Source organism: Micromonas pusilla, assembly GCF_000151265.4.
Source record: "Micromonas pusilla CCMP1545 genomic scaffold MICPUCscaffold_11, whole genome shotgun sequence".
In the NCBI taxonomy this organism is placed as follows: Eukaryota; Viridiplantae; Chlorophyta; class Mamiellophyceae; order Mamiellales; family Mamiellaceae; genus Micromonas; species Micromonas pusilla.
Window position 1 is genome coordinate 649,922 of NW_003315892.1, and position 22,202 is coordinate 672,123.

The 22,202-nt window shown below is 68.7% G+C and overlaps 11 protein-coding genes across 11 annotated transcripts; 6 read left to right on the forward strand and 5 right to left on the reverse strand.

Annotated features, from left to right (window-relative positions):
- Positions 1-139: 139 nt before the first annotated feature.
- On the forward strand, positions 140-301 carry MICPUCDRAFT_51785 (uncharacterized protein; the record flags this gene model as incomplete). Its single annotated transcript, XM_003061951.1, has 1 exon — positions 140-301. The coding sequence occupies one exon, from the start codon at positions 140-142 to the stop codon at positions 299-301; it is 162 nt and encodes a 53-aa protein (XP_003061997.1).
- Positions 302-1,436: 1,135 nt separating this feature from the next.
- On the reverse strand, positions 1,437-2,416 carry MICPUCDRAFT_70056 (uncharacterized protein; the record flags this gene model as incomplete). Its single annotated transcript, XM_003062155.1, has 1 exon — positions 1,437-2,416. The coding sequence occupies one exon, from the start codon at positions 2,414-2,416 to the stop codon at positions 2,054-2,056; it is 363 nt and encodes a 120-aa protein (XP_003062201.1). The 3' UTR covers positions 1,437-2,053.
- A 231-nt stretch (positions 2,417-2,647) lies between these two features.
- On the reverse strand, positions 2,648-5,168 carry MICPUCDRAFT_70058 (uncharacterized protein; the record flags this gene model as incomplete). The annotated part of the gene is made up of 1 exon (XM_003062156.1): positions 2,648-5,168. A coding segment is annotated over one exon (2,521 nt), but the record flags the coding sequence as incomplete, so codon positions are not given.
- Positions 5,169-5,273: 105 nt separating this feature from the next.
- On the reverse strand, positions 5,274-5,846 carry MICPUCDRAFT_70061 (uncharacterized protein; the record flags this gene model as incomplete). The annotated part of the gene is made up of 1 exon (XM_003062157.1): positions 5,274-5,846. One exon carries the CDS (start codon positions 5,844-5,846, stop codon positions 5,313-5,315), a length of 534 nt encoding a protein of 177 aa, XP_003062203.1. The 3' UTR covers positions 5,274-5,312.
- Positions 5,847-6,430: 584 nt separating this feature from the next.
- Positions 6,431-13,831, forward strand: MICPUCDRAFT_51787 (SNF2 super family; the record flags this gene model as incomplete). Its single annotated transcript, XM_003061952.1, has 3 exons — positions 6,431-9,907; positions 10,049-13,258; positions 13,362-13,831. 3 exons carry the CDS (start codon positions 6,431-6,433, stop codon positions 13,770-13,772), a joined length of 7,098 nt encoding a protein of 2,365 aa, XP_003061998.1. The 3' UTR covers positions 13,773-13,831.
- A 467-nt stretch (positions 13,832-14,298) lies between these two features.
- MICPUCDRAFT_9461 (uncharacterized protein) lies at positions 14,299-14,553 on the forward strand (the record flags this gene model as incomplete). The annotated part of the gene is made up of 1 exon (XM_003061953.1): positions 14,299-14,553. A coding segment is annotated over one exon (255 nt), but the record flags the coding sequence as incomplete, so codon positions are not given.
- A 323-nt stretch (positions 14,554-14,876) lies between these two features.
- MICPUCDRAFT_51789 (uncharacterized protein) lies at positions 14,877-15,722 on the forward strand (the record flags this gene model as incomplete). The annotated part of the gene is made up of 1 exon (XM_003061954.1): positions 14,877-15,722. One exon carries the CDS (start codon positions 14,877-14,879, stop codon positions 15,720-15,722), a length of 846 nt encoding a protein of 281 aa, XP_003062000.1.
- Positions 15,723-16,084: 362 nt separating this feature from the next.
- Positions 16,085-16,989, reverse strand: MICPUCDRAFT_51790 (uncharacterized protein; the record flags this gene model as incomplete). The annotated part of the gene is made up of 2 exons (XM_003062158.1): positions 16,085-16,333; positions 16,504-16,989. The coding sequence occupies 2 exons, from the start codon at positions 16,987-16,989 to the stop codon at positions 16,085-16,087; spliced, it is 735 nt and encodes a 244-aa protein (XP_003062204.1).
- Positions 16,990-18,754: 1,765 nt separating this feature from the next.
- On the forward strand, positions 18,755-19,472 carry MICPUCDRAFT_28995 (uncharacterized protein). The gene has a single exon (XM_003061955.1). The coding sequence runs from the start codon at positions 18,774-18,776 to the stop codon at positions 19,302-19,304; it is 531 nt and encodes a 176-aa protein (XP_003062001.1). The 5' UTR covers positions 18,755-18,773; the 3' UTR covers positions 19,305-19,472.
- A 100-nt stretch (positions 19,473-19,572) lies between these two features.
- Positions 19,573-20,154, reverse strand: MICPUCDRAFT_6333 (uncharacterized protein; the record flags this gene model as incomplete). Its single annotated transcript, XM_003062159.1, has 1 exon — positions 19,573-20,154. A coding segment is annotated over one exon (582 nt), but the record flags the coding sequence as incomplete, so codon positions are not given.
- A 551-nt stretch (positions 20,155-20,705) lies between these two features.
- MICPUCDRAFT_45851 (DNA methyltransferase) lies at positions 20,706-22,190 on the forward strand. Its single transcript, XM_003061956.1, has 2 exons — positions 20,706-21,375; positions 21,712-22,190. The coding sequence occupies exons 1-2, from the start codon at positions 20,802-20,804 to the stop codon at positions 22,152-22,154; spliced, it is 1,017 nt and encodes a 338-aa protein (XP_003062002.1). The 5' UTR covers positions 20,706-20,801; the 3' UTR covers positions 22,155-22,190.
- Positions 22,191-22,202: the final 12 nt, after the last annotated feature.

Below are 22,202 nucleotides of genomic sequence, written 5' to 3' on the forward strand. Positions count from 1 at the left end.
GTCGGTCGGTCATAGCGCGCAGCGCGCAGCAGCACTCATCAGCGAGTCGATATTGTCGATTCGCAGGTCGTATCGGATATCGAGATGAATGCCACGTAACATCGACACGCGCAACCCCACGGTACGGTGCGCAAGAGTCATGGAGTCGCTCGGCTCGCGATCCGCGATCGCGCCCGCGGTCGTCAAGACCGCGGCGCAGAAGAAGTACCCGAAACCCCGGCCGCGCGTCCTCGCGCGCGCGCGCTCGGACGCGAACGACGACGCCTCGGAAGCGAAAAAGCAAGCCGTCGCCGGTGCGTAGGACAGCAGCCAGCAGGATTATTTATCCGTCCGTCGACGCCGACGGATCGCCGACGCGCGCGCCCCCGTCCGCGCGTTCCCTCAACGGGGTTTCGTCGCCTCGATGCGCGGGCGTCGCCTCCGGCCGACGCCGCGCGTCGGAGCGCGCCCGAACGCGGAATCGACGCGTCCGCGCGTCGTCGCGCGCTGGGATCGATCGTCGCGCCCCGCCCAAACCCTTAACGCCCGGTGAACTTTTTTTCCGAGACCGAGACCCGCGGCGCGACGACGACGACGACGACGACGCGACGGCGCTCCCCGCCGCGATCCGATCCGATCCGATCGTTCCTCCCTGACGCGCGCCCTTCCCCCGCACGCATCGCCGCCTCCCTTCCCCGTCCTATCAGGCGTCCTCGCGTCCGCGATCGTCCTCAGCAGCGCGGTCCCCACCGGCGCGGCGCTCGCGAGCGCGATGACCGACGCTCAGGTACGTTCTATACACTGGTCCCCATACGACCGCGTCGGCGTGGTGAACGCCGATCCTTAAGGACTTTTGCCGTCGTCTCTCTCCGCCCACCCCCCGCTTTCAATCCCCGCCCTCGACGCCTTTGAACTCCACCTGACGCCTTTCAACTCCACCCCGACATCGCTTTGTATGGAACGGCCCTCAGCGAACGTCCACGGAGCCCATTGAAATCGCGCAAATCTCGCGCGGCGCCACCTCGCCGAAGGCGGTCGCCGAGGCCAACGCCGCGGCCGCGGCCGCGGCGTACGAGGCCGCGGTGAACAAGCCCGCGGATCCGAAGGCGGTCGCCGCCGCGGAGGCGGCCGCGAAGAAGGAAGCCGCGATCGCGTCGCAAAAGGCCAAGCTCGACGCGAAAGCCGCCGCCGCCGCCGCCGCCGAAAAGGCGCGCGCGGAGGAAGCCGCGAAGGTCAAGGCGTCCAAGGCGGAGTCCGACGCCGCGCGCGCGGCCGCGCAGGCGAGTAAGAACGCGGCCGCGAACGAGGCCGCGGAGGCGAAGGCGAAGGCGGCGGCGGAGAAGGCCAAGGCTGAGGAAGCCGCGAGGGCGTCCGAGGCCAAGGCGAAGGCGAAAGCCGCGGAGAAGGCCAAAGCGGCGAAGAAGGCCGAGCCCGTGCCCGAGGCGAAGCCCGCGGAGGCGCCCCCCGCCGCGAAGAAGGAGACGAAGGCGAAGGCGAAGAAGGAAGAGGCCGCGAAGCCGAAGGCGCCGGAGCCCGCGAAGGACCCGAAGGCTGAAGCAGCCGCCGCGGCGGAGAAGGCCAAGGCGGAAAAAGCCGCCGCAGCGGCGAAAGCCAAGGCGCAAGCCGCCAAGGAGAGGGAGCAAGCCGCGAAGGCTGCCTCGGACGCGAAAGCCCAGGCCGAGCGCGTGAAGCAAGAGAAGGCCGCTCTGGCCGCCAAGGAGAAGGAGCAAGCCGCGAAGGCGCAGGCGGAAGCCAAGGCGCAAGCGGAGCAAGCGAAGGCAAAGGCGGACGCCGCGAAGGCTGAGAAGGCCGCCGCCGAGAAGGCCGCCGCCGCGCAAGCGAAGGCTCAGGCCGAGCAAGCGAAGGCAAAGGCGGACGCCGCGAAGGCTGAGAAGGCCGCCGCCGAGAAGGCCGCCGCCGCGCAAGCGAAGGCTCAGGCCGAGCAAGCGAAGGCAAAGGCGGACGCCGCGAAGGCTGAGAAGGCTGCCGCCGAGAAAGCTGCCGCGGAGCAAGCGAAGGCGCAAGCCGCTGAGAAGGCCGCCGCGGAGAAGGCTGCCGCGGAGCGAGCCAAGGCTCAAGCGGAAGCCGCGAAGGCTGAGAAGGCCGCGGAGGCTGCCAAGGAGAAGGAGCAAGCCGCGAAGGCTGCCGCGGAGGCCAAGGCCCAGGCCGAGCGCGTGAAGCAAGAGAAGGCCGCGCTGGCCGCCCAGGAGAAGGAGCAAGCCGCGAAGGCGCAGGCGGAAGCCAAGGCGCAAGCCGACCGCGTCAAGGCTGAGAAGGCGGCGCAGGCTGCCAAGGAGAAGGAGCAAGCCGCCGCCGCCGCGGAACGCGCCAAGGCTGAGAAGGCTGCCGCCGCGGAGGCGGAGAAGCGCGCCGCCGCGATCGCGAAGGCGAACGCCGAGGCCGAGAAGGCTGGAAAACTCGCCGCCGCGGAGGCCATCAAGGCTGAGGAGGCCAAGGTGGCGGCGGCGGCCAAGGTGGAAGCCGCCGCCGCGAAGCAAGCCGCAGCGGAGGCGGAAAAAGCCGCCAAGGCGCAAGCTGAAGCCGCGAAGGCGGAGAAGGCTGCCGCCGAGAAGGCTGCCGCGGAGCAAGCGAAGGCCCAGGCCGCTGAGAAGGCCGCCGCCGAGAAGGCTGCCGCGGAGCAAGCCAAGGCGCGAGCCGAAGCCGCGAAGGAACAAGCCGCGCGCGCGAAGGCCGAAGCCGCGGAGAAGGCGAAGAAAGAAGCCGCGGATGCGAAGCTCCAGGCCGAGCGCGTGAAGCAAGAGAAGGCGCAGGCTGCCGCGGACGAGAGGGCGCAGGCGGAGCAGCTCAAGAAGCAGCAGGCGGAGACCGCGAAGCTCGAGAAGGCGCGCGCGGAACAAGCGAAGGCGCGCGAAGCCGAGCAAGCGAAGGCGGCGGCGGAGCAAGCCAAGGCTGAGAAGGCCGCGGAGGCGGAGCAAGCCAAGGCGCAAGCGGAGCAAGCCAAGGCTGAGAAGGCCCGCGAGGCGGAGCGAGCCAAGGCGCAAGCGGAGCAAGCCAAGGCTGAGAAGGCCCGCGAGGCGGAGCGAGCCAAGGCGCAAGCCGAGGCCGCGAAGGCTGAGAAGGCCGCGGAGGCTGCCAAGGAGAAGGAGCAAGCCGCGAAGGCGCAGGCGGAAGCCAAGGCGCAAGCCGAGGCTGCGAAGGCTGAGAAGGCCGCGGAGGCTGCCAAGGAGAAGGAGCAAGCCGCGAAGGCGCAGGCGGAAGCCAAGGTGCAAGCCGAGGCCGCGAAGGCTGAGAAGGCCGCGGAGGCTGCCAAGGAGAAGGAGCAAGCCGCGAAGGCGCAGGCGGAAGCCAAGGCGCGAGCGGACGCCGCGAAGGCTGAGAAGACCGCCGCCGCGGAGAAGGCAAAGGCGGAGGCAGCCGCCGCGAAAGCCAAGGCGGACGCCGCCAAGGCGGAAGAGGCCGCCAAGGCCAAGGCTGCCGCCGCGGAAGCGAAAGCCAAGGCGGACGCGGAGAAAGCCGAGGCCGCCGCCGCGAAGAAGGCTGCCATGGAGAAGGCTGCCGCGGAGCGCGAGGCGGCGAAGGGCGAAGACAAAGCCGCGCAGCTCGCCGCCAAAAACGCGGAGAGAGAGGCCAAGGCTAAGGCCAAGGCGGAGGCGGACGCGGCGAAGCGCGAGAAGGCTGCCGCCCCGGCCGCGGCGTCGAACCCGTACGGCGTGGAGTACCCGTCCGCGGTGAACAAGTACGTGTCCCCGTACGAGCAAGGCGGCGTCGCGATCGAGCGCGAGGCGACCGAGGCGCCCGCGCCGCCCGCCGCGCCCGCCGCCGCGGAGAAGAAAGCCGCGGCGAAGAAGCCCAAGCGCGAGGAGAAGGCTAAGAAGGCCGAAGGCGGCGGGTTCAAGCTCCCCGGGTTCGAGAAGAAGCTCCTCGAGATGCCCGCGATACCGTCTGTCGAGATGCCTGCGATCGAGCTGCCGGAGATGCCCGCGATCGAGCTCCCGTCCCTCCCCGAGGCGACGCCGGATAAGAAAGCCACCGCCGGCGCCGGCGCCGCGGGCGCGGGCGCGGGCGCGGCGTTGTCCCTCCCGAAGCTCCCGTCGTTCAGCGCGCCGTCCATCCCGAAGATCGACGTCCCGAAGATCGAGATGCCGTCCATCGAGATCCCCGCGGTGGAGATGCCGTCGATCGTCGCGCCGCCGACGGAGCCCCCCGCGCCCGCGCCCGCGCCCGCCGCGAAGAAAGCCGCGGACAAGGCGGAGACCGCGGAGAAGGCGCAGCAGGAAAAGCTCGCGCGCGCGGCGAAGGAGCGCGAGGCTGCCACCAAGGCGCGCGAAGAAGCCGCGGCCGCGAAGAAGGCTGCCGAGCAGGCGAACGCGGAGAAGGCTGCCGCCGCGGCGAAGGCGACGGCGGAGGCGCAAGCCGCGAAGGAGAAGCAAGCCGCGGAGGCGCAAGCCGCGAAGGAGAAGCAAGCCGCGCAAAAGGCGGCGGCGGCGCAAGCCGAGCGCGACGCCGCCGAGCGCGCGCGCGCGCAGAAGGCTGCCGAGGCGACCGCGGCGGCCGAGAAGGCGGCCGAGGAGAAGGCCGCGAGAGCGGCGGCGGACAAGGCGGCCGCTGAGAAGCGCGCCGCGCAGAACGCCGCGGCGATCCAAGCCGCGGCGGACGAGAAAGCCGCCGCCGCGAAGACTGCCGCCGCGCAGAAAGCCGCCGCGGAGAAGGCGAAGGCTGACCTCGCCGCGCAGAAGGAGGCCGCCGCGAAGAAGGCGCTCGCGGACAAGGAGTCCGCGAAGTCTGCCAAGGAAGCGGAGAAGGCTGCCGCGAAAGCCGCGGCGGAGAAGGAGGCGGCGAAAGCCGCCGCCGCGCGCGAGAAGGCTGCCAAAAAGGCGCGCGCCAAGGTGCGTTCTTCTCACACCGGTCCCCGTACGACCCCGTCCGCGTGGTGAACGCCGTTTCTTAAGGACTTTGCCCGTCGCATCTCTCCGCCCAGGGTCCCTCGCATTCAATCCCGACACACCTCGACGCCTTTCAACTCCGCTTCTGACGCCTATCGACTCCACCCCCCACGACGCCAAGGCTGGCAAGACGGATCTCGTCGGCGCGTTCGTCGGCGACGCCGTCGTCGGCGCGCTCGCCGTCGCCGCGGCGACCGCGCTCTTCGTCCCCGGCGTCAAGTCCAAGGTGTCCGAGGGCGACGTCGAGGGCGCGCTCTCGGAGGCGACGGCGGCGATCACGGGCATCGAGGGTTTCCCCGGGAAAGCCGCGTGGGCGGGCGGCGTCGTCGCCGCGGACGCCGTCGCGCACCTCCCCGTTCTCGGCGCGCTGATTCCCGGTCCCGCGGAGTTCATCGGCACCGCCGCCGCGGTCCTTCTCGCGTCGAGGTACTACGTCACGAAGGAATCATCCCCCGAGGAGGACTTCGCGGCGTTCTCCGCGACGCTCCCCGGCGAGTTCCCCCCGCCCGGCGGCGTCGACGACGTGCTCAAGCCCGCGTCGACGCTCGCCGACGCGTTTCTCGGCGTGGACGTCGACGTCCTGACCGAGGACGTGACCAAAGCGCCGGAGCGCGTCACGAAGTGGTTCAACGAGCTCGAGAATCCGGTGGAGACGATCGCGCCGCCGGCCGCGGCGCTCGGCGCGGTCGTCCTCGCCGGGCAGGTGGCGCACTTCCCGCTGCTGTCGCTGTTCCTCCCGCGCGCGCTCGAGGTTGTCGGCATCGCGCAGGTACGTTCGTCGTCGAGACTGCTTTCCCATACGATGACCCCGGTCCCCGCCGGACGCGCGCCGTTCCTCGAGGACTTTCCCTCTCGTTTCTCTTCACCCCGTGCCTTCCTTTCAACGTCGTTCGTTCGTTTGACCGGCGAGACGCACGACTGACCGACGCTTTCACCCTCGATCGCTTCGCCCGCGCAGATCATCTCCGCGCTGGATCGGTACGAGGGCGAGGACTTTGGCGCGTGCGTGAAGAGCGACCTCGCCGCCGCCGCCGAGGCGGGCGGCGACGTCGTCAAGAAGGTCGCCGGCGGGAACTAAACCTCCTACACGACGAACGACGGAGCGAGATGACGTCCGCCCGTCCGTCCGCCCGGGCGAGGAGAGAACGCGCGCGTACGTGTAAATACTACAGCTGTGCTTCTCTCTCTCGCGGCGGCGCGGGGTCCCGTCTCCGAGAAGACGAGACGAGAAAACAAAACGGTCGCGGAGTTCGCGCACGTCCGCGGCGGTATTACAGCTGCGCGCGCTCGCGCTCCGCGTGTACATAGAGTCCACGGTGTTTGAAATAACAGAAGCAGTCTTTTTACCCCTCGTCTCTCGCCGTCTCGCTCGCGCGGACGTCCGACGCGAACGCTCGCTTCTTATTGGCCGCCGGCGGAAAAGGAGCGACTCAGTGGAAACGCCAGCAGCTGAGCTGGACTGAGTGGACACGCCAGCAAAAAATCTTTTCAAAAAAACAGCAAGATGGGGCGTCACTTGGGGGCGCGCGAGGTCTCGCGCGCGCGCCATGGCGCCCGACTCCGGGGGCACGATCTCGGTGGTCTCCGAGGTCTCGGACGTCGACACCGAGGACGCGCTGTGCGAGAAGTGCGGCCTCGGGGACGACCCGGCGAACTTCCTCCTGTGCGACGACTGCCCGCGCGGATGGCATCTGTACTGCCTCACGCCCAAGCTGCGGCGAACGCCTTCTGGAAGATGGTCGTGTCCGACGTGCAAGGACGCGAAGCCGCGGTCGCGGCGCGCGAGGCCGGCGCGCGGGGCGATGGCGGAGGACGACGACGACGCGCCGATCGCGCGCAAGCGAGGCCGCGGGGGCGACTCGTCGTCGCCGTCGTCGTCGTCCGACGCGCGAGGGAAAAAATCGCGACGAGGCGGTGTCGAATCGACCCGACGAAGCGGACGCGCGGTCGAGCCCGCGTCGTACGTCGACGCGGACAGCGACGACGACGACGACGCCTTCATGATCGTCCCCGCCGAGGAGAAGAAGAAGGAGAAGAAGAAGAAGAAGGAGAAGAAGAAGAAGAAGAAGAAGAAGAAGAAGAAGAAGAAGACGCGCGGCGGCGACCGAGATCTAGTTCGCGACGCGGCGGGGAAGAACGAGTTCAAGGTGAAGATCGTGACGCTGCCCGGGCTCGAGCCGCGCCCGAAAGCGGAGGGAGACGACGCGCCGGCGCCGATGGGGAGGAGGACGTCGAAGAGGGCGGCGGCGAGGACGTCCGAGTTCATCGACGACGACGGCGACGACGACGACGGCGCGGGCGCGAGCTCGGAGGAGGAGGAGGCCGACGGCTCCGACTTTGACTCCGACGCCGACGCCGACGCGTCGACCGAGTCCGGGAGCGACTCGGAAGGAAGCTCCGAGGAAGAGGACGAGAAGGACCACACGAAATGCGAAGCGTGCGGCGAGGACGACGACGACGCGCGCATGCTCGTGTGCGACGGCTGCGACCTCGGCTACCACACCTACTGCCTTCGACCGAAACTTACCGCGATTCCGAAAGGGAAGTGGTTTTGTCCCGGGTGCGTCGAGAGAACGGAAGCCGCGGCGGCGTTAGAGGCGGCGACGGCCGCGGAGCGGCGCGCGCGCGCGGACGCCGCGGCGACGATTCTCGCGGGAAGGAAAGTAGAGCGCGTGCTCGCGTCGCGGAAGCGCGTCGCCGCGGGCGTCGGCGTCGGCGCCGCCGCCGAGCTCGCGTCGGCGCTGGAAACCCTCGAAGCCGCGGGCACGAAAGCCGCGTCGCGCGTCGAGGCGTTCGTGAAGTTCGAGTCCACGTCCTACCGTCGCGCGGAGTGGATGCCGCTGTGCGTGTTACAGGAAGCCGCGCCGACGAAAGTCAGGGCGCACTGGACGCGGACGAAAAAATCCGTCGCGTCCCCGGACGCGCCGCCGGATGATAGGACGTATAAGCTCGCGTGGACCATCCCGGAGCGCGTCGTCGCCGTGGACGACGACGCCGGGGAGATGCTCGTGAAGTGGCACGGGTTAGGGTACGACGAGTGCACGTGGGAGCCGCTCGCGGACGCGAGCGAGGACGCGGTGCGCGCGAAGAAGATGAAGGAGCGCGCGAGGGCGCAGCGGCGGCTCGGCGGCGCGGGCGGCGGCGGCGGCGGCGGCGACGACGACGAGATGGTCGTCTCGTCGCAGCAGACGACGACGATGGACCTCTCGCAGGGCAGCGCGAAGAAACTCTCGTCGCTCGCGGCATCGCCGAACCTGGGCGTCGCGGAGGAGCTCGCGTTCGAGCTCGCGGCGTTCCGAGCGCGCGCGGCGCGAGAGGACCCGCCGAAGAAGCCGCGGCGCGAGGCCGGCGAACCAGGCGCGCCCGTCGTCTTCGACGAAAAAATCGACGCGCTGCTCCCTCGCGCCGCGGGCGTCGGCGTCGGCGCGGACGCGGCGAAGCTCTCGGAGAAGGCGGCGCTCGCGAACGCGGCGACCGGGGACGCGACCGGTCCGGTCCCGACGGGTCTGACCCTCCACAGGTACCAGCGCGAGGGCGTGCAGTGGATGCTCTCCAAGCTCAAGCTCGGGCAGAGCGCGATTCTCGGCGATCAGATGGGCTTGGGGAAGACGATCCAGACGGCGTCGTTCATCGACGCCGCGCGCGCGCTCGGGCTCACGCGCGGGAAGCCGGTGCTCGTGGTCGTGCCGCTCGTCACCGTACCGAACTGGGCCGCGGAGCTGCGTCTGTGGTGCCCGACGTTGAACGCGGTTACGTACGTGGGGAATCAGACGTCGAGGGCGGCGCAACGCGAACGCGAGTTTCCGAGGGATAAGCTCGGGCGCGAGCGCGCGCCTAACGGCTCGCACGTGGACGTTTTGCTCACGTCGTACGACCTCGCGCTGGCGGACAGCGGGATTCTGAGGAAGATGGAGTGGGGCGGCGTCGTCGTGGACGAAGGCCACCGGCTGAAAAACCACAACTCGAAGCTCTCCGAGGCGCTCGAAGGGATGAAGACGAATTTCCGCTGTCTGCTCACGGGGACGCCGCTGCAGAACAACTTAGAGGAGTTGTTCGCGCTGTTGCATTACTTAGACCCGAAGGAGTTCAAAGACCCGACGACGCTCGCGGAGGCGTTCCAAGACAAAGCGAAGGAGCTCGTGAGGAGGAAGAAGAAAGCGCAGAAGAAGAAGAGGAGGAGAAGGAGGGGCGGCGTCGTCGCCGAATCGGACGAAGCAGGCGGCGGCGACGGCGACGGCGGCGAGAGCGATCTGTGCCCGGACGACGACGACTCCGACGCCGACTCCTCCGACTCCGACGACGCGCTCACGGAAGAGGAAGCGCAGGCTGCCGCGGACGCGCAGCTCAAACACCTGCACGACCTTCTCGGGAACCACATGCTCCGTCGGCTGAAACGCGACGTCCTGAAGGGTCTGCCGAAGAAAAGGAAAGTCGAGGTCTCGTGCCAGCTGTCACCGTTCCAGAGGGAGGTGTACTCGGACATCCTCGCGAGGAACCACGCGGCGTTCAACCAGGGCACGCACGTGACGCAGCGCACGAACTTGATGAACATCCTCAAGGAGCTGCAGAAGGTGTGCAACCACCCGTTTCTCTTCCCGGCGGCGGAAAAAGACGCGTTCAAGGCGGCTCGCAAGTCGGGGTTGTCGAAGAAGATCGCCGCCGCGGCGTCCTCGAAGCTGAAAAACGCCCAGGCGAGGGCGGAATCCAACGCGCCGCCGGACCCGGACGCGCCGCCACCGGAGCCGTCGCCCCTGGAGGCGCACTTGCTCCGAACGTCCAGCGGAAAGATGCAGCTCCTCGCGAAGCTTCTTCCAGAGTTGAAACGCCGCGGCCATCGAGTGTTGCTCTTCTGCCAGATGACGCGCATGCTCGACGTCATCGAGGACTGGCTCAGGGCGTCCGGCGTGGGATTCTCGACCGTCGCGGCTGCTAGCGCGACGGACGACGCGCTCCTCGGGGCCCGCCCGGGCGCGGACTCGGACAGCGACGACGACGAGGCGCGACCGACGGGGGTCGTCCGCGCGGTGAGACTGCTTCCCATACGACCCCGTTCGCGTGGTGCACGCCGTTCCTTAAGGACTTTTCCCGTCGTCACTCTTCACCCGCGCTTCCCTTTCAACGTTTGACCGGTAAGACGTTCGACTGACCGATCGCTTCACCCACAGTACGGACGCATTTGCGGGAGGACGATGGGCGCGGAGCGACAGAGAGTCATCGACGGCTTCAACGCGGAGGGCAGCCATCAGTTCTTGATGCTCGTGTCCACGCGCGCGGGCGGGTTGGGGTTGAACCTCGCGACCGCGGACACGATCGTGTTGTACGACCCCGAGTTTAACCCGTTCATCGAGCAGCAGGCGCAGTCGAGGGCGCATCGGATGGGTCAAAAGCGCGAGGTGGCGGTGTATCAGCTCGTCACGGCCGGCAGCGTCGAGGAGCGGATCGTCCAGAAAGCGAAGGCGAAGCTCGCGATCGAGCGACTTGTCGTCGCGGAGGGCGAGGAAGACGTCGGCGGCGGCGGAGGCGGAGGCGGAGGCGGCGACGGCGCGGGAGAGACGAAACGCGCGGACGGCACGAAGAAGAAACAAACCGCGAAGGAAAAAGCCGCGGAGTTTTACGAGGTTCTCCTCCACGGCGCGAAGGACGTGATGTGCTCCGCCGCGATCGGCGGCGACGACGAGAACGCGAAGAATGGCAAGCTCACGACCGCGGCGGCGGAGCCCACGGACGCAGAGATCGAGCGGCTGCTCGACCGCGCGTCGTTGCCCGAGGAAATCGACGGCGAAGACGGCGGCGGCTACCTCGGAAACGTCGGGAACCACGTCATCGCCGTCGGCGGCGACGAGAAGGACGGCGACGCCAACGCGGAGGGCGGCGACGAGAAGAAGAGAGCGCCGGGCCCGGGCGGGGACGAGATGGACCTCGGGGACGAGCTCACCGCGGACATGCAGCTCGAGATGCTTCTCTCCGAGCGCGCCGCGCGACTCGACAACGCGGCGGCGCAGGAGTTTGGCCGCGGGAAGCGCGAGCGACGAAAGGCTGTGAACACGAACGTCGTGGACTGGGGCGGGATCTCGAACGGGATGCACGGCGGCGCGAGCGGCGCCGTCTTAGCGCACAGCAGCGCGTGCCACGTCTGCGGCGGCGACGACACGGACGAAGCCGAGGGGGAAATTTTACTTCGATGCGTCGAGTGCACCGCGAGCGCGCACGCGTCGTGCGTCGGCCTCGACGCCGCGCCGGACGGCGGCGAGTGGAGATGTGGGAAGGCCATGTCGGGCGTCTGCGTGCGCATCGGGAAGCCGCTGGTCGTCGCCGGGGCTATGAGCAACGCGTACGACGTCGGGGCTATGAACAACGAGGACGACGACGACGACATCGCGGAACACCCTTCGGACGACGATTACGACGAGAAGAACAAGAGCGACTCGGAGAGCGAGAGCGAGGACGACGACGACGATTTCGTGAAGGAGCCTAGGAAGACGCCCGCCTCCGCCGGCGACGCCGACGCGCCCGCGCGACGGGGAGGACCGAAGGGCTCGAAGAACAAGATCGCGGAGACGGCTCCGACGTGGGATCCGCGCGCGGAGTGGGCGCGCGAGCTGCAGCAGCAGCAACAGCAGCACCTCGCGCATCAGCACCACCTTCATCAGCAGCAGATCGCGGCGCATCAACAGCAACTCCAGGCGACGTATTACCACTACACGCAACAGCAAGCGATGACGGGCGCGCACGCGTTGCCGTATCAGCAGTACGTGTACGTGTATCAGAAGCAGTACCCACCGCCGGTGGCGCCGCCGCCGCCGCAGATGATGTACCCGCACGCGATGCATCCGCATCCGCAACCGAATATGAACATGATGATGCACCCGGGGAAGGTTCCGATCCCTGCGCGCGGCCTGCCTGTACACGTGCCTCCCCAGCCGGCGAGTGGCTTTCGGAAGACGCCGATGCCGATGATGAAGAAACGCCGTGATGAAAGGGCCGACGCGGAGCGCAGAGCGCATCAAGAGGCGGTGGCCGACGCGGAGCGCAGAGCGACGCTCGCTGGGAGAGGCGAGCTGGGCGAGCTCGCCGCGGACGACGTCTCGCCGATCACGTTCACGTGGGCGATCGACAAGGCGAGAGTGATTTCGCTCAAAGGAGACCACGACGAGAAGACGGCGAGAGTGATTCCAGACCACGGCGGCGGCGGCGGCGTTCGCCTCGCCGCGTTCCCGAGGTACATGTACCACGTCTTGCGCGCGTTCGTGCTCGATTACGAGCCGGACGAGTCGCGCGCGCGGCTCAGAGCCGCGGTCAAGACGCAGGCGGACACGGCGCGAAACTTCGAGGTGATGCATGAGAAGGCGCGAGCGGAGATTCCATCCTTCGAGGACGCGCTCGAGCGCGCGACGGCGCTCAGGAACGCGCGCGGAAGCGCGGAGGTCATCGACGTCGCCGCGCTGAACGACGCGCAAGAGCAGGTGGACGCCGCGGAGCGGCTCCTGACGGAGAAGAAGGCGCACGCGCGGGAGTTTTCTGAGAGCGCCGCGGAGATCTCGAAGAAGCGAAAAGTCGTCGAGGACGCGCTTCGCGTGTACGACGAAGAAAAGGCGGCGAAGGTGGAGCGCGGCGAGTTGACGTTCCACGCGGCGGAGACGTACGAGATCGCCGCGGCGACGTTCCGCGCCGCGATCCAGAAGCACCTCAAGCGCGAGTTCGTGTACGAAACCATCGCGCTGGACGTGTTGAAGGGTTGCGCGGACGCGAATGTCGTCGCCGGACGCGTCGCGTGGAACGCGCGACGCGCGGCGGCGACGCACGCGCGACTGTTCGGGATGCTGCACCACGGCGACCTCCTCCCGGACCAGTCGCTGGACGCGCTCGAGAAGGAGAAGCGCGTCAAGGAGCAGGAGGAGAAGCGCGCGAGGGCGATGCAGCGCGCGCTCGCGGAGCGCGCGCGCGCGAAACGCGCGGAGCACGCCGCCGCGCTCGCGGGCGAGAGCGCGCCCGGCGTCGACGGCACGTTCGGGTTCCACCGCTGGCGCGCCGCGCTCGACGACCCGTCGATGTTCGACGACTGCCTCGCGCCGCTGCCGGCGTGGACGCCGAACACGCCGGAGGTGAAGCCGGACCTGCTGAGGACGTCGCCGGCGCCGTGGACGGTCATCGTCCGCGGGCCCGTCGAGAGTTTGCGCCGGATTTGCGAGACCAAGCCGGACAACGCGCCGGTGAAATTTCTGGAAAAAATGGCCGCCGCCGCGTGCGCGCGGATCGGCCTCTGCGTGGAGCAGAAAGCCGGCTGCGCGCGCGTGCTGTTCCACGACCCGGGCACCCCCGGCGAGCCGCTCTCGTTCTGGTTCCCGTTGGAGGCGATCGGGACGCTTCCGTCGCAGGTGCGTTCTATACAAACGCATTGGACCACCCATCGCCCGGTTTCAACATTTGATCGCGTCTCTTTTCATCAACTGACCGATGAACTTTTTTTGACGCCCTCAGACGAGCCACCGCGTCCGCGTGTTGGACGACGCCGCGATCGTCCGACGGCTGTGCGACACGAAGCCGTCCAGGAACCACGCGGTCAAGTGGGTCAACGGCATGAAACACGTGCTCGGATGCGTTGGGACGCTGTTGGAGAGCCGCGGTGATATTCTGAAGTGCACGTTCGAGATAGAGAAGCTCGTGGCGAACGGGCAGCACGACGGATCTCATTTCGTATCCGGGAAAGAGACGCGGACGCTGTGGCTGCCGAAGGAGGCGCTCGCGGTGGCGACGCCGTGGCCGGTGGAATTGCGGACGCCGAGGAACGAGGAGTTCGGGGACGACGCCGCGGAGGATCAGGATCAAGTGGTGCCGAGCGGCGCGCAGCGCGGGACGGCGACCGCCGCCGGGGAGGACGACGGAAAATGATGAGTTGATGTTTTAGCGAGTTCACGAATTTTATCAAGTGACAGGAAGAAGTATGAACGACGGAAAGTCTATCTGAAGAGTGCCCACCCCATCGGACGCGACGACGTCGACAGTCGTCGTCGCGCGCGCGACGCCCCGCCCCCCTCCTTCTCGCCCGCCAGCGATGCAGAGCGTCGTCGCGTCGGCATCGCCGCGCGGCGCGGTGTCGACGCCATCTCGCGCGTCGTCGACGACGGCGACGGCGACGGCGTCGAGCTCGCGATCGCGATCGGCGATGTCGGCGGCGACGGCGCGTCGACGGCACGCGTCGTCGTCGTCTCGTCGCGGCGATCTCCTCTCGGCGGGCGCCTTCGCGCCGGAGGCCCTGGACGCGCTCGCGGCGTCGATCGACGCGAGCGCGAGCGCGGCGTCGGCGTCGGCGTCGGCGTCGGCGTCGGCGTCTCGAATCGCGGAGCTCGCCGTGGACGCGTGGTCCGTCACCGGCGGCACCACCCTCGGCGCGCGGTTCGCCGGAATCGAGACCAAGCTGTTCCAAGCCGGGCTCCCGCCCTACCTCGTCTACCTGTGGTTCCTCGGCGCACCGGAGACGCGCGCGCCGGAGGCGTCAAACTTCGGCGCGCGGTTCCTCCTCGCGTTCGTCTTGGCCACGATCCCCGCGGGCGTCGTCGCGAAGACGACGTACGGCGACGTCCTCGCCAACGTGGACGTCTTGCACGGCGCGAGCGAGAGCTTGCTGACGTGCAGCAACTTTTTGTTCGCGTTCGGGTTCGCGACCGCCATCGCCGCCGCCGGCGGCCCGGCCTCCGCGCTGGGCCTCGAGCTCGTCGAGCCCGCGAACGCGCTGTCGCTGCCCACGTGGGTCGTGCACACGTCGTCCGTCGCGGAGTGGTGCCTCGCGATGCGTCTGATCTACGCCTACGCGGACGTCTCAGGCGCGTTCTTACACTGGTCCCCATACGACCCCGTTCGCGTGGTGAACGCCGATCCTTAAGGACTTTGCCCGTCGCATCTCTCCGCCCACCACTCGCTTTCAATCCCCGACCTCGACGCCTTTCAACTCCTCCGCTTCTGACGCCTTTCAACTCCACCCCGACATCGCTTTGTATGGAACGGCCCTCAGGGAACAGAGAGTGGCGGTCGTTGTCGTACGCGATGACGCCGTTCCTCGCGAGCGCGTTCAGCGCGTGCGCGTTCCATCTCTTCTACAACGCCCCCGCGATCAACGCGCTCGTGCCGCTGCAGGCGTTGGCGACGTTTGGCGGGAACGTCGGGTGCGCGGTGGCGGCGTATCGAATTTCGAATTTCAACGGCGCGGTTGACTCCGCGAGCGCGAGAGCGAGCGACGACGGCGAATCGACGGCGAATCGACGGCAGAAACCGTCGTGGGCGCCGACGCCGAACGTCTTCTTCCCGGTGAAGCTCGGCGTCTCCTCCGTCCTCGCCGCGTGCGTCGTGAAGTACGGCTCGCTGGCGGCGCCCGCGCACGCGTTCTTATCGACGCCGACGTATCCGAAGGCGCTCGCGTGTATTTTCATCCCCACGCTCGCGTGGTCGGCGGTTGTGTTCGGCGGCGACGCGATCGCGAGCGGAGGAAACGAAAAAAAAGACAGCGACAGCTTCTGGTCCGAGCTGTCCATGGAGAAGGTCAAGACGTACGGCAAGAGCGGCACGATCGCGTACGTCGTCGTCGAGCTCGCGTTCTGGGCGATCGCGTTCCCCGCCGCCGTCGCGTGGTATCGCGTCGCCGACGGGCAGTGGTTGGACCTCTCCGACCCCGCGGACAAGGCGAAGCTCGTCGGCGCGGGCGCGGTGTTCATCAACGGCGTCCGAGCGCTCGTGCCGCTGCGGTTGGCGTCCGCGATCGCGCTGGCGCCGTACGTCGAGGAGGTTTTGGGCGGCGGCGGCGGCGAGGACGAGGAGGAGGAGGAGGACTCGAATACGAATACGTGAGACTCGTCGACTCGCTAAAAAGGTTAGTTCTAGTAGCTAAAACATAGGTAATAAGCTCACTACGTGAGAAGACACCCTAACTACTGCGGCTCTCTGAGCGCGCGCATCGCGAGCGCGGCGGCGCCACGGCGCGCGCGCGTCGTCATCGCCGTCGCGACCGCGTCCGCGTCGCCCTCTTCTTCGCTTGGAACGCCGGCGACGGATACAGCTCGTTCATCGTGAATCTCAGGGTCGTTCCATACGAGCGAACGTCGGGGTGGAGTTCATAGGCGTCAGTTGGAGTTGAAAGGCGCCGAGGGCGGGGATTGAAAGCGAGGTGTGGGCGGAGAGATGCGCCGGCAAAAGTCCTTAAGGATCGGCGTTCACCACGCCAACGCGGTCGTATGGGGACCAGTGTATAGAACGCACCTCAGCTCGTAATCCTCCGCGGAGAGAAACCTTCGAAACTCCGCCTCGTCGATCATCCCGTCGCCGTTGTCGTCGAACTTGCGCATCATGTTCTGCACGAGCACCTCGATCTGCTGCGCGGACAGCGCCTCCCCCAGCACGACCCCGAAGGCTCGCCGCAGGTCGTCCTCGGAGAGGTCGCCGACGCCGTCGAAGTTGTACGCCTGAGGGTCGAGGGTCCGCGCGAAGCGACGTCGGGGCGGAGTTGAAATTGAAAGGCGTCATCACATGGAGTTGAAAGGCGTCGCGGTGCGTCGGGATTGAAAGCAGCGAGGGGTGGGCGGAGAGAAACGAACGCCGGGAGAGATAGTCGTTAAGGAATGAAGTTCACGACGCCGACGCGGTCGTACGGTGGGAACCGGCGTATTAAACGTGAACGCGCCTGAAACGCCGTCCGCGCCTTGTTCGCGACGCTGCCGAACTCGCCGTGCATGACGACGCACGCGGCGATCCAGTCCTCCTCGGACAGCTTGCCGTCCCTCGTGGACGAGAACGACGCGAAGATGCGCGGCGCGAGCGGATTCCCTCGCGCCTCCGGATGCAGCATGCCGAGCTTGTTCGCGGAGAGTTTCCGCCCGCGCTTCGCGTCGCCGCTGCCGTACTCGCGCAGCGCCGCGACGTACGCCGCGCGCATCGCGTCGATCTCCGCGCGAGGGATCCCGTCGCCGCGTCGCTCCGCCTCGAGCTCGTGCCCGAGCTTGTCCTCGAGCGAGGACCACGGCGACGCGGGCGTGCCGCCGCCGTACGCCCAGCTCTGGCGCTCGCGCGACCTCGCGTCGTCGTCGTGATGATGCGCGACCCGCGACGCGCCGCAGCCCATGGCGGTCCGCCGCGCCGCGCCGTCCGTCCGCGCGGAGACGAGACGGAGACGCGCCGCGAGATGAAGAAGAAGAGAGGGTGGGACCGCGGCGCGGCGCTTCGGGGGACGGACTCCGAAGCGCCTTGCTGGGGGGACGGTCGGCGCGGTCAGCGCGGGGGGACGTTTAATGAACCCGCGGCCCGTCGAAGTCATCGTCAGGTGGTTTAAAGCGAGATCTTCCTCCCACGCCACCCGGGGGCCCGCACTCGCGGCCGCGCTCGTCGCCGTCGGTCGTCGCGCGCGCGACGCCGCGCTCGTTCGCGACGTTCGGCGGCCTCGCGCGGCCGCTCGGCGGCCTCGCGCGCCGCGCGGCGGCGGCGCGCATGCCGCTCCACGCCGTCCACGACGGCACCCTGCTCTTGCCCTCCGCCTTCTCGTCGGGCGCGGGCGCGGGCGCGTCCTCCGCGCTCCCGACGCGCATGGGACGCGCACTGTGCGATCGCATCGGCGTCCCGGCCGCGAACGTCAGCCGCGTCCAGGTCGAGGTCGTCGTCGTCGACGACGGCGCGGGGCTGCGCGTGACGTCGCTCGGCACGAATCCGACGCCGTTCTTCCGAGCGAGCGACGCGCGTCGATCGCAGCGGCGGTTTCTCTTGCGCAAGGGCGAGGCGGCGACGCTGGGGCACGGGGACTCGTTCGGGTTGTTCACGATGGAGAAACCGCCGGGGAGCATGCGTTGGACGGCGACGACGACGACGGCGTCTCTCGGGCGCGACGACGACGACGACGACGACGACGCGGCGGCGGCGAAGCGTCCGAAACTCAACCCCGCCGCCCCCGCCGCCGCGACCGCCGCCGCGACCGCGCCCGAAGCGCGACCGAAGCGCCCGGTCGTCCTCCTCCTCGTCGGCCCTCCCGGCGCGGGCAAGTCCACCGTGTGCGCTCACCTCCCGCGCGACGCGTGGACGGTCGTCAACCAAGACACCGCCGGGAAGCGCGGCAAACCCGGCACGCGAAAGCAGTGCGTCGACGCCGCGACGCGCGCGCTTCAATCGGGAAAACACGTCGCGATCGACCGGTGCGGACTCACGGTGGAGCAGCGCGGCGACTTCATCGCGCTCGCGGCGGCGCACGGCGCGCACGCGCACGCGCTATTTCTGGACCTCCCGCGCGAGCTCGTGTTGGAGCGCGTGTTGGGAAGGACCGAGCACGTCGGCGGCGTCGTCGGAAAGAAGGGCCAAGCCGTCTCGAAGCGGATGATGGGCGGCAAAGACAACGCGCCGCCGACGCGCGGCGAGGGGTTCAAGGACGTCACCGTGTGCGTGAACGATAGGAACGTCGAGCGCGTTACGGCGAGGTACGCGTCGCTGCCGCTCGCGGCGCCGGGGTGGGGGTCGCAAGACATGGACGACAGCGAGCCCACGCCGAGGGAGGGCGGCGGCGGCGACGGCGGCGGCGGCGGCGGCGGCGGGGTCGCGGCGGACGCGGACGACGCGGGTGCCGCGGCGGCGACCGGAACTGGAACTGGGGGGGGAGAGACGAAGACGACGACGACGTCGAACGCGTTCGCGGTCATGATGGCCGCGTCGTCCGGGTCGCCGAAGAGCGCCGCCGCCGGAGGAGGGAAGGGGAAGGGCGGGAAAGGGATGTCCGGCGGCTCCGTCGTCGTCGGCGGCGCGACGTCGAACGACGCGAAGGCGCCTCAAGCGCCCGCCTCGGCGCCGTGGACGCGCGGGCTCGTGGACGCCGCGCTGGACCCCGCGCGAAGCGACGGCGTCCTCTTCTTCGACGACAAGATCGTCGTGATGCGAGACAAGTACCCGAAGGCGTCCACGCATCTGCTCGTGCTCGCGCGCGATCAGACCCTCGCCGCGGGTCCGACCGCGCTGACGAAGGCGCACGCGCCGTTGCTGACGCGAATGCTCGCCGCGGGGAGGAAAGCCGCGGCGGAGGAAGCGGCGCGAGCCCGTCCGGGGGGCATCGATACGACGACGCGGATGAATACTCCCCCCGGCTCGGACGTCTTCAAGCTCGGATTCCACGCCAAGCCGTCGATGCCGTGCCTGCACTTGCACGTGATATCGCAGGACTTGCGCGGCGTCGGGATGAAGACCCGGCGGCACTGGAGCTCGTTCGCGACGGGGTTCTTCAAGCTCGCGCGCGAGGACATGCCGCTCCCGGTGGGATGGGACCCCGAAGAGGAAGAGCGCGAGATGAAGATGGCGCGACTGTCGTGTCACAAGTGCGGTGATGGGCCGTTCGCGACGTTCCCGAAGCTGACGGAGCACGTGAGCGCGTGCGACGTCGCCGCGGCGGGGGAGCGCGTCGACTTTTAGACGGAACGGCCGCGCTACGAGGCGATTGATTGATTATTAGACCGCCGCGCGCGACGCGACGCGACGCGATGCGATGCGATGCGATGCGCGGCGATCGATCGATCGATGGCGCGACGACGCGAGCATCGTTACTGTTGTGCGCGTATTATTATACGTGTTACAACCGACCCCCTCCGCGCTAGTAGGGCGTCGCTCTCGTTCGTTTATTCATTCGTCTCGCGACGAATCAACAAACCGCGGAAAAAACCTTCGCTCATCACAGCAACTGCACGAGCGCGTACGCGATCCCGCCGAGGCCGAGCACGGTCGCGACCGCGGTCACGAGCGGCGCGCCGCCTGACCCCGCGACCGCCCGCCCCGTCTCCACGTCGTACTTCGCGAATCGACTCCTCGGCGCCTGGCACTGCGGGCACTGGTAATCCTTCCCTTGCTCCGCGAACGGCGTCGGGAGGGTGTAGACGTAACCGCAGTCGACGCAGATGTGCGTCGCGCGCTCCTTCTGCGCGGCGCTGAGCTTCTTCCCGAACCGCGGCGGCGCGGGTCGCTTCGGGAGGCGCTTCACGTCGATCGTCTGGACCGCTTTCGGGTCGCGGACGACGATGAAGTCCACCTGATTCGGACACGCGTTGAGCGCGGATCGCACGAAGCCGACCTGATCCGCGGGCCACAGCTCGTCGCCGAAGAAGGACGACGTGTACATGATGAAGTCGCCCTGCTTCAGCCCCGCTTTCGCGGCGTTCCCGCGCGCGGACGCGACCTCGACGCCGCCGTTCACGCCCTTGTTCGACGCCTTGACGTTCAGCCCGAGCGGCTTCTCGACCTGGATGAGGGTCTCTCCCGCGACCGCGCGCGTGATCGCGGGCGAGGCGCGATGACGACGCGTCGTGCCGCGGCGGACGGGGAGCGCCGCCGACGGGCTGGCGACGCGGAGCTTCGCGCCCGCGAACGAGGACGCGCGCGCGGGGGCGACGGCGACGGAGGAGGTCATCGTGGAGGCCATGGTCGGCGGCGCGGATGGGAGTGCGCGAGCGACGCGTGGACGGCTCGGCGATGGTGACGTGTCGATGTACACCCGAAGGTCTTATCCGAAAAAAAAGTGTCGCGCGGATTCGACTCTGACTAAAATCCCATAGAGTACGAGTACAACGTTGTACGCGTGTACATACGCGGAACGTCGCAGTCTCGCACTCTGGCGCTGGCTGCTGAGCAGGCGCAGCAGGCTCGCACGCGCACTCCTGTACTCTGCCAGTGCCGGATGCGCTGGCTCGGGCTCGGCAGGCGAGCGGGCGCGGCGCCCTTCATCGCGATCGCGATCGGGGTCGCGAGCGGGTACTACGCCTTCGACGAGCCTCTGAGAGCCGCGGCGGCGAAGCAGGCGCGAGATCGCGCGAGGGCGGCCGCGGGCGGCGACCGCGGCGACCGCGACGCGACCGCGACCGCGGACGAGAAGAGGCGCGGTCGGCACGAGCGACGAAAGCAGAGGAGGCGCGAGGAACGATGACGACGACGCCGACGCCGACGAACGCGACGCCGCGCGCGCTCGAGTTTTACTGCGGCGTCGGCGGGCTGCACTACGCGCTCCTCCGCGCGCGCCCGGACGCGACCGTCGCCGCGGCGTTCGACCTGAACCCGCACGCGTGCGACACGTACGCGTTCAATTTCGGCGACGCCGCGCGGCCGATCGCGCGCAACCTGGCGTCGTACCCCGCCGCATCGATCGACGCGCACGCCGCGTCGCTCTGGCTGCTCTCGCCGCCGTGCCAGCCGTTCACGCGGCAGGGCGCGAAGAGGGACGTCGACGACGGCAGGGCGGAGTCGTTCCTTCGATTGCTCGACGTCGTCCCGACGCTCGCGAACGCGCCGTCGCATCTTCTCGTGGAGAACGTCGTCGGGTTCGAGCGTTCGGAGACCAGAGACGCGCTTCTCGCGACGCTGCGCGCGATGGGGTACACGACGCGAGAGCGAATGCTATCGCCGAGGCAGTTTGGCGTCCCGTACAGCCGGCCGCGGTACTTTTGCCTCGCGAAGCGCGCGCCGTTGCGATGGGTCGACGACGTTTTCAGCGGTATCGGTACAGCTGGCGCGGACGACGATTCGGACGCCGACGGGCCGACGCGATCTCCGCCGCCGTCGGCGCTGTCCGACCCGAAGCACTGGATCCCAAAAGCCGGTGGGGTGGAGTCGACGGAGACGACGGACGTGCCGGAGGTGGGGATCGAACGCACGCGAGACGGAGGCGCGTGGGTCGGCGGCGGCGCGGGGAGAGACGCGGCGGCGGCGGCGGCGGCGGATGCGGACGCGGACGCGACAACTTCGACGACAACGACGACGACGACGACGACGACGACGACCGCGCGGGCCCCCGAGACGCGCGCGTACCCCGTCGCGCCGCTGTCGTGCTTCTTAGAGCACGGCGACGACGATGAAGGTGCCGACGAGGGTGCCGACGTCTGGACGACGCACGCGGTGCCCCGAGCCGACGTCGTCAAGGCGTTGGCTTCCGCGGACGTCGTGACGAGGGACGACCGGAAGTGCAACTGCTTCACGAAGTCGTACGGGAAGTACGTCAAAGGCACCGGGTCGTTCATCAGCGACGTGAGGGTGGTCAAGGGGGAGTGGGACGGGCGGATACGTAACGGTCAAGGCGCGGACGTTAGTGCCGACGACGGCGGCGGCAGCGTGAGACTGCGGTACTTCACCGAGAGGGAGGTGGCGAACGTGCACTCGTTCCCCCCGGAGTTTACGTTTCCCTCGCACGTGACGCGCGCGCAGAGGTACGCGCTGTTAGGGAACAGCCTCAGCGTCGCGTGCGTCGCGCCGCTGATCGACTACCTCCTGAACGACGTCTAGTAGCTCGTAGCTCTGTATGAGAACGTAGTGTGGAGCAACTGCGGCCAG

What these genes read in the sequence shown, in the direction of transcription:
- MICPUCDRAFT_28995 (XM_003061955.1), top strand. Translation starts at nt 18,774, where the DNA reads ATGCGAGACAAGTACCCGAAGGCGTCCACGCATCTGCTCGTGCTCGCG.
- MICPUCDRAFT_45851 (XM_003061956.1), top strand. Translation starts at nt 20,802, where the DNA reads ATGACGACGACGCCGACGCCGACGAACGCGACGCCGCGCGCGCTCGAG. An exon ending in CGACGTTTTCAGCGGTATCG is followed by an intron (nt 21,376 to 21,711) that starts GTACAGCTGGCG and finishes CGTGCTTCTTAG; the next exon opens with AGCACGGCGACGACGATGAA.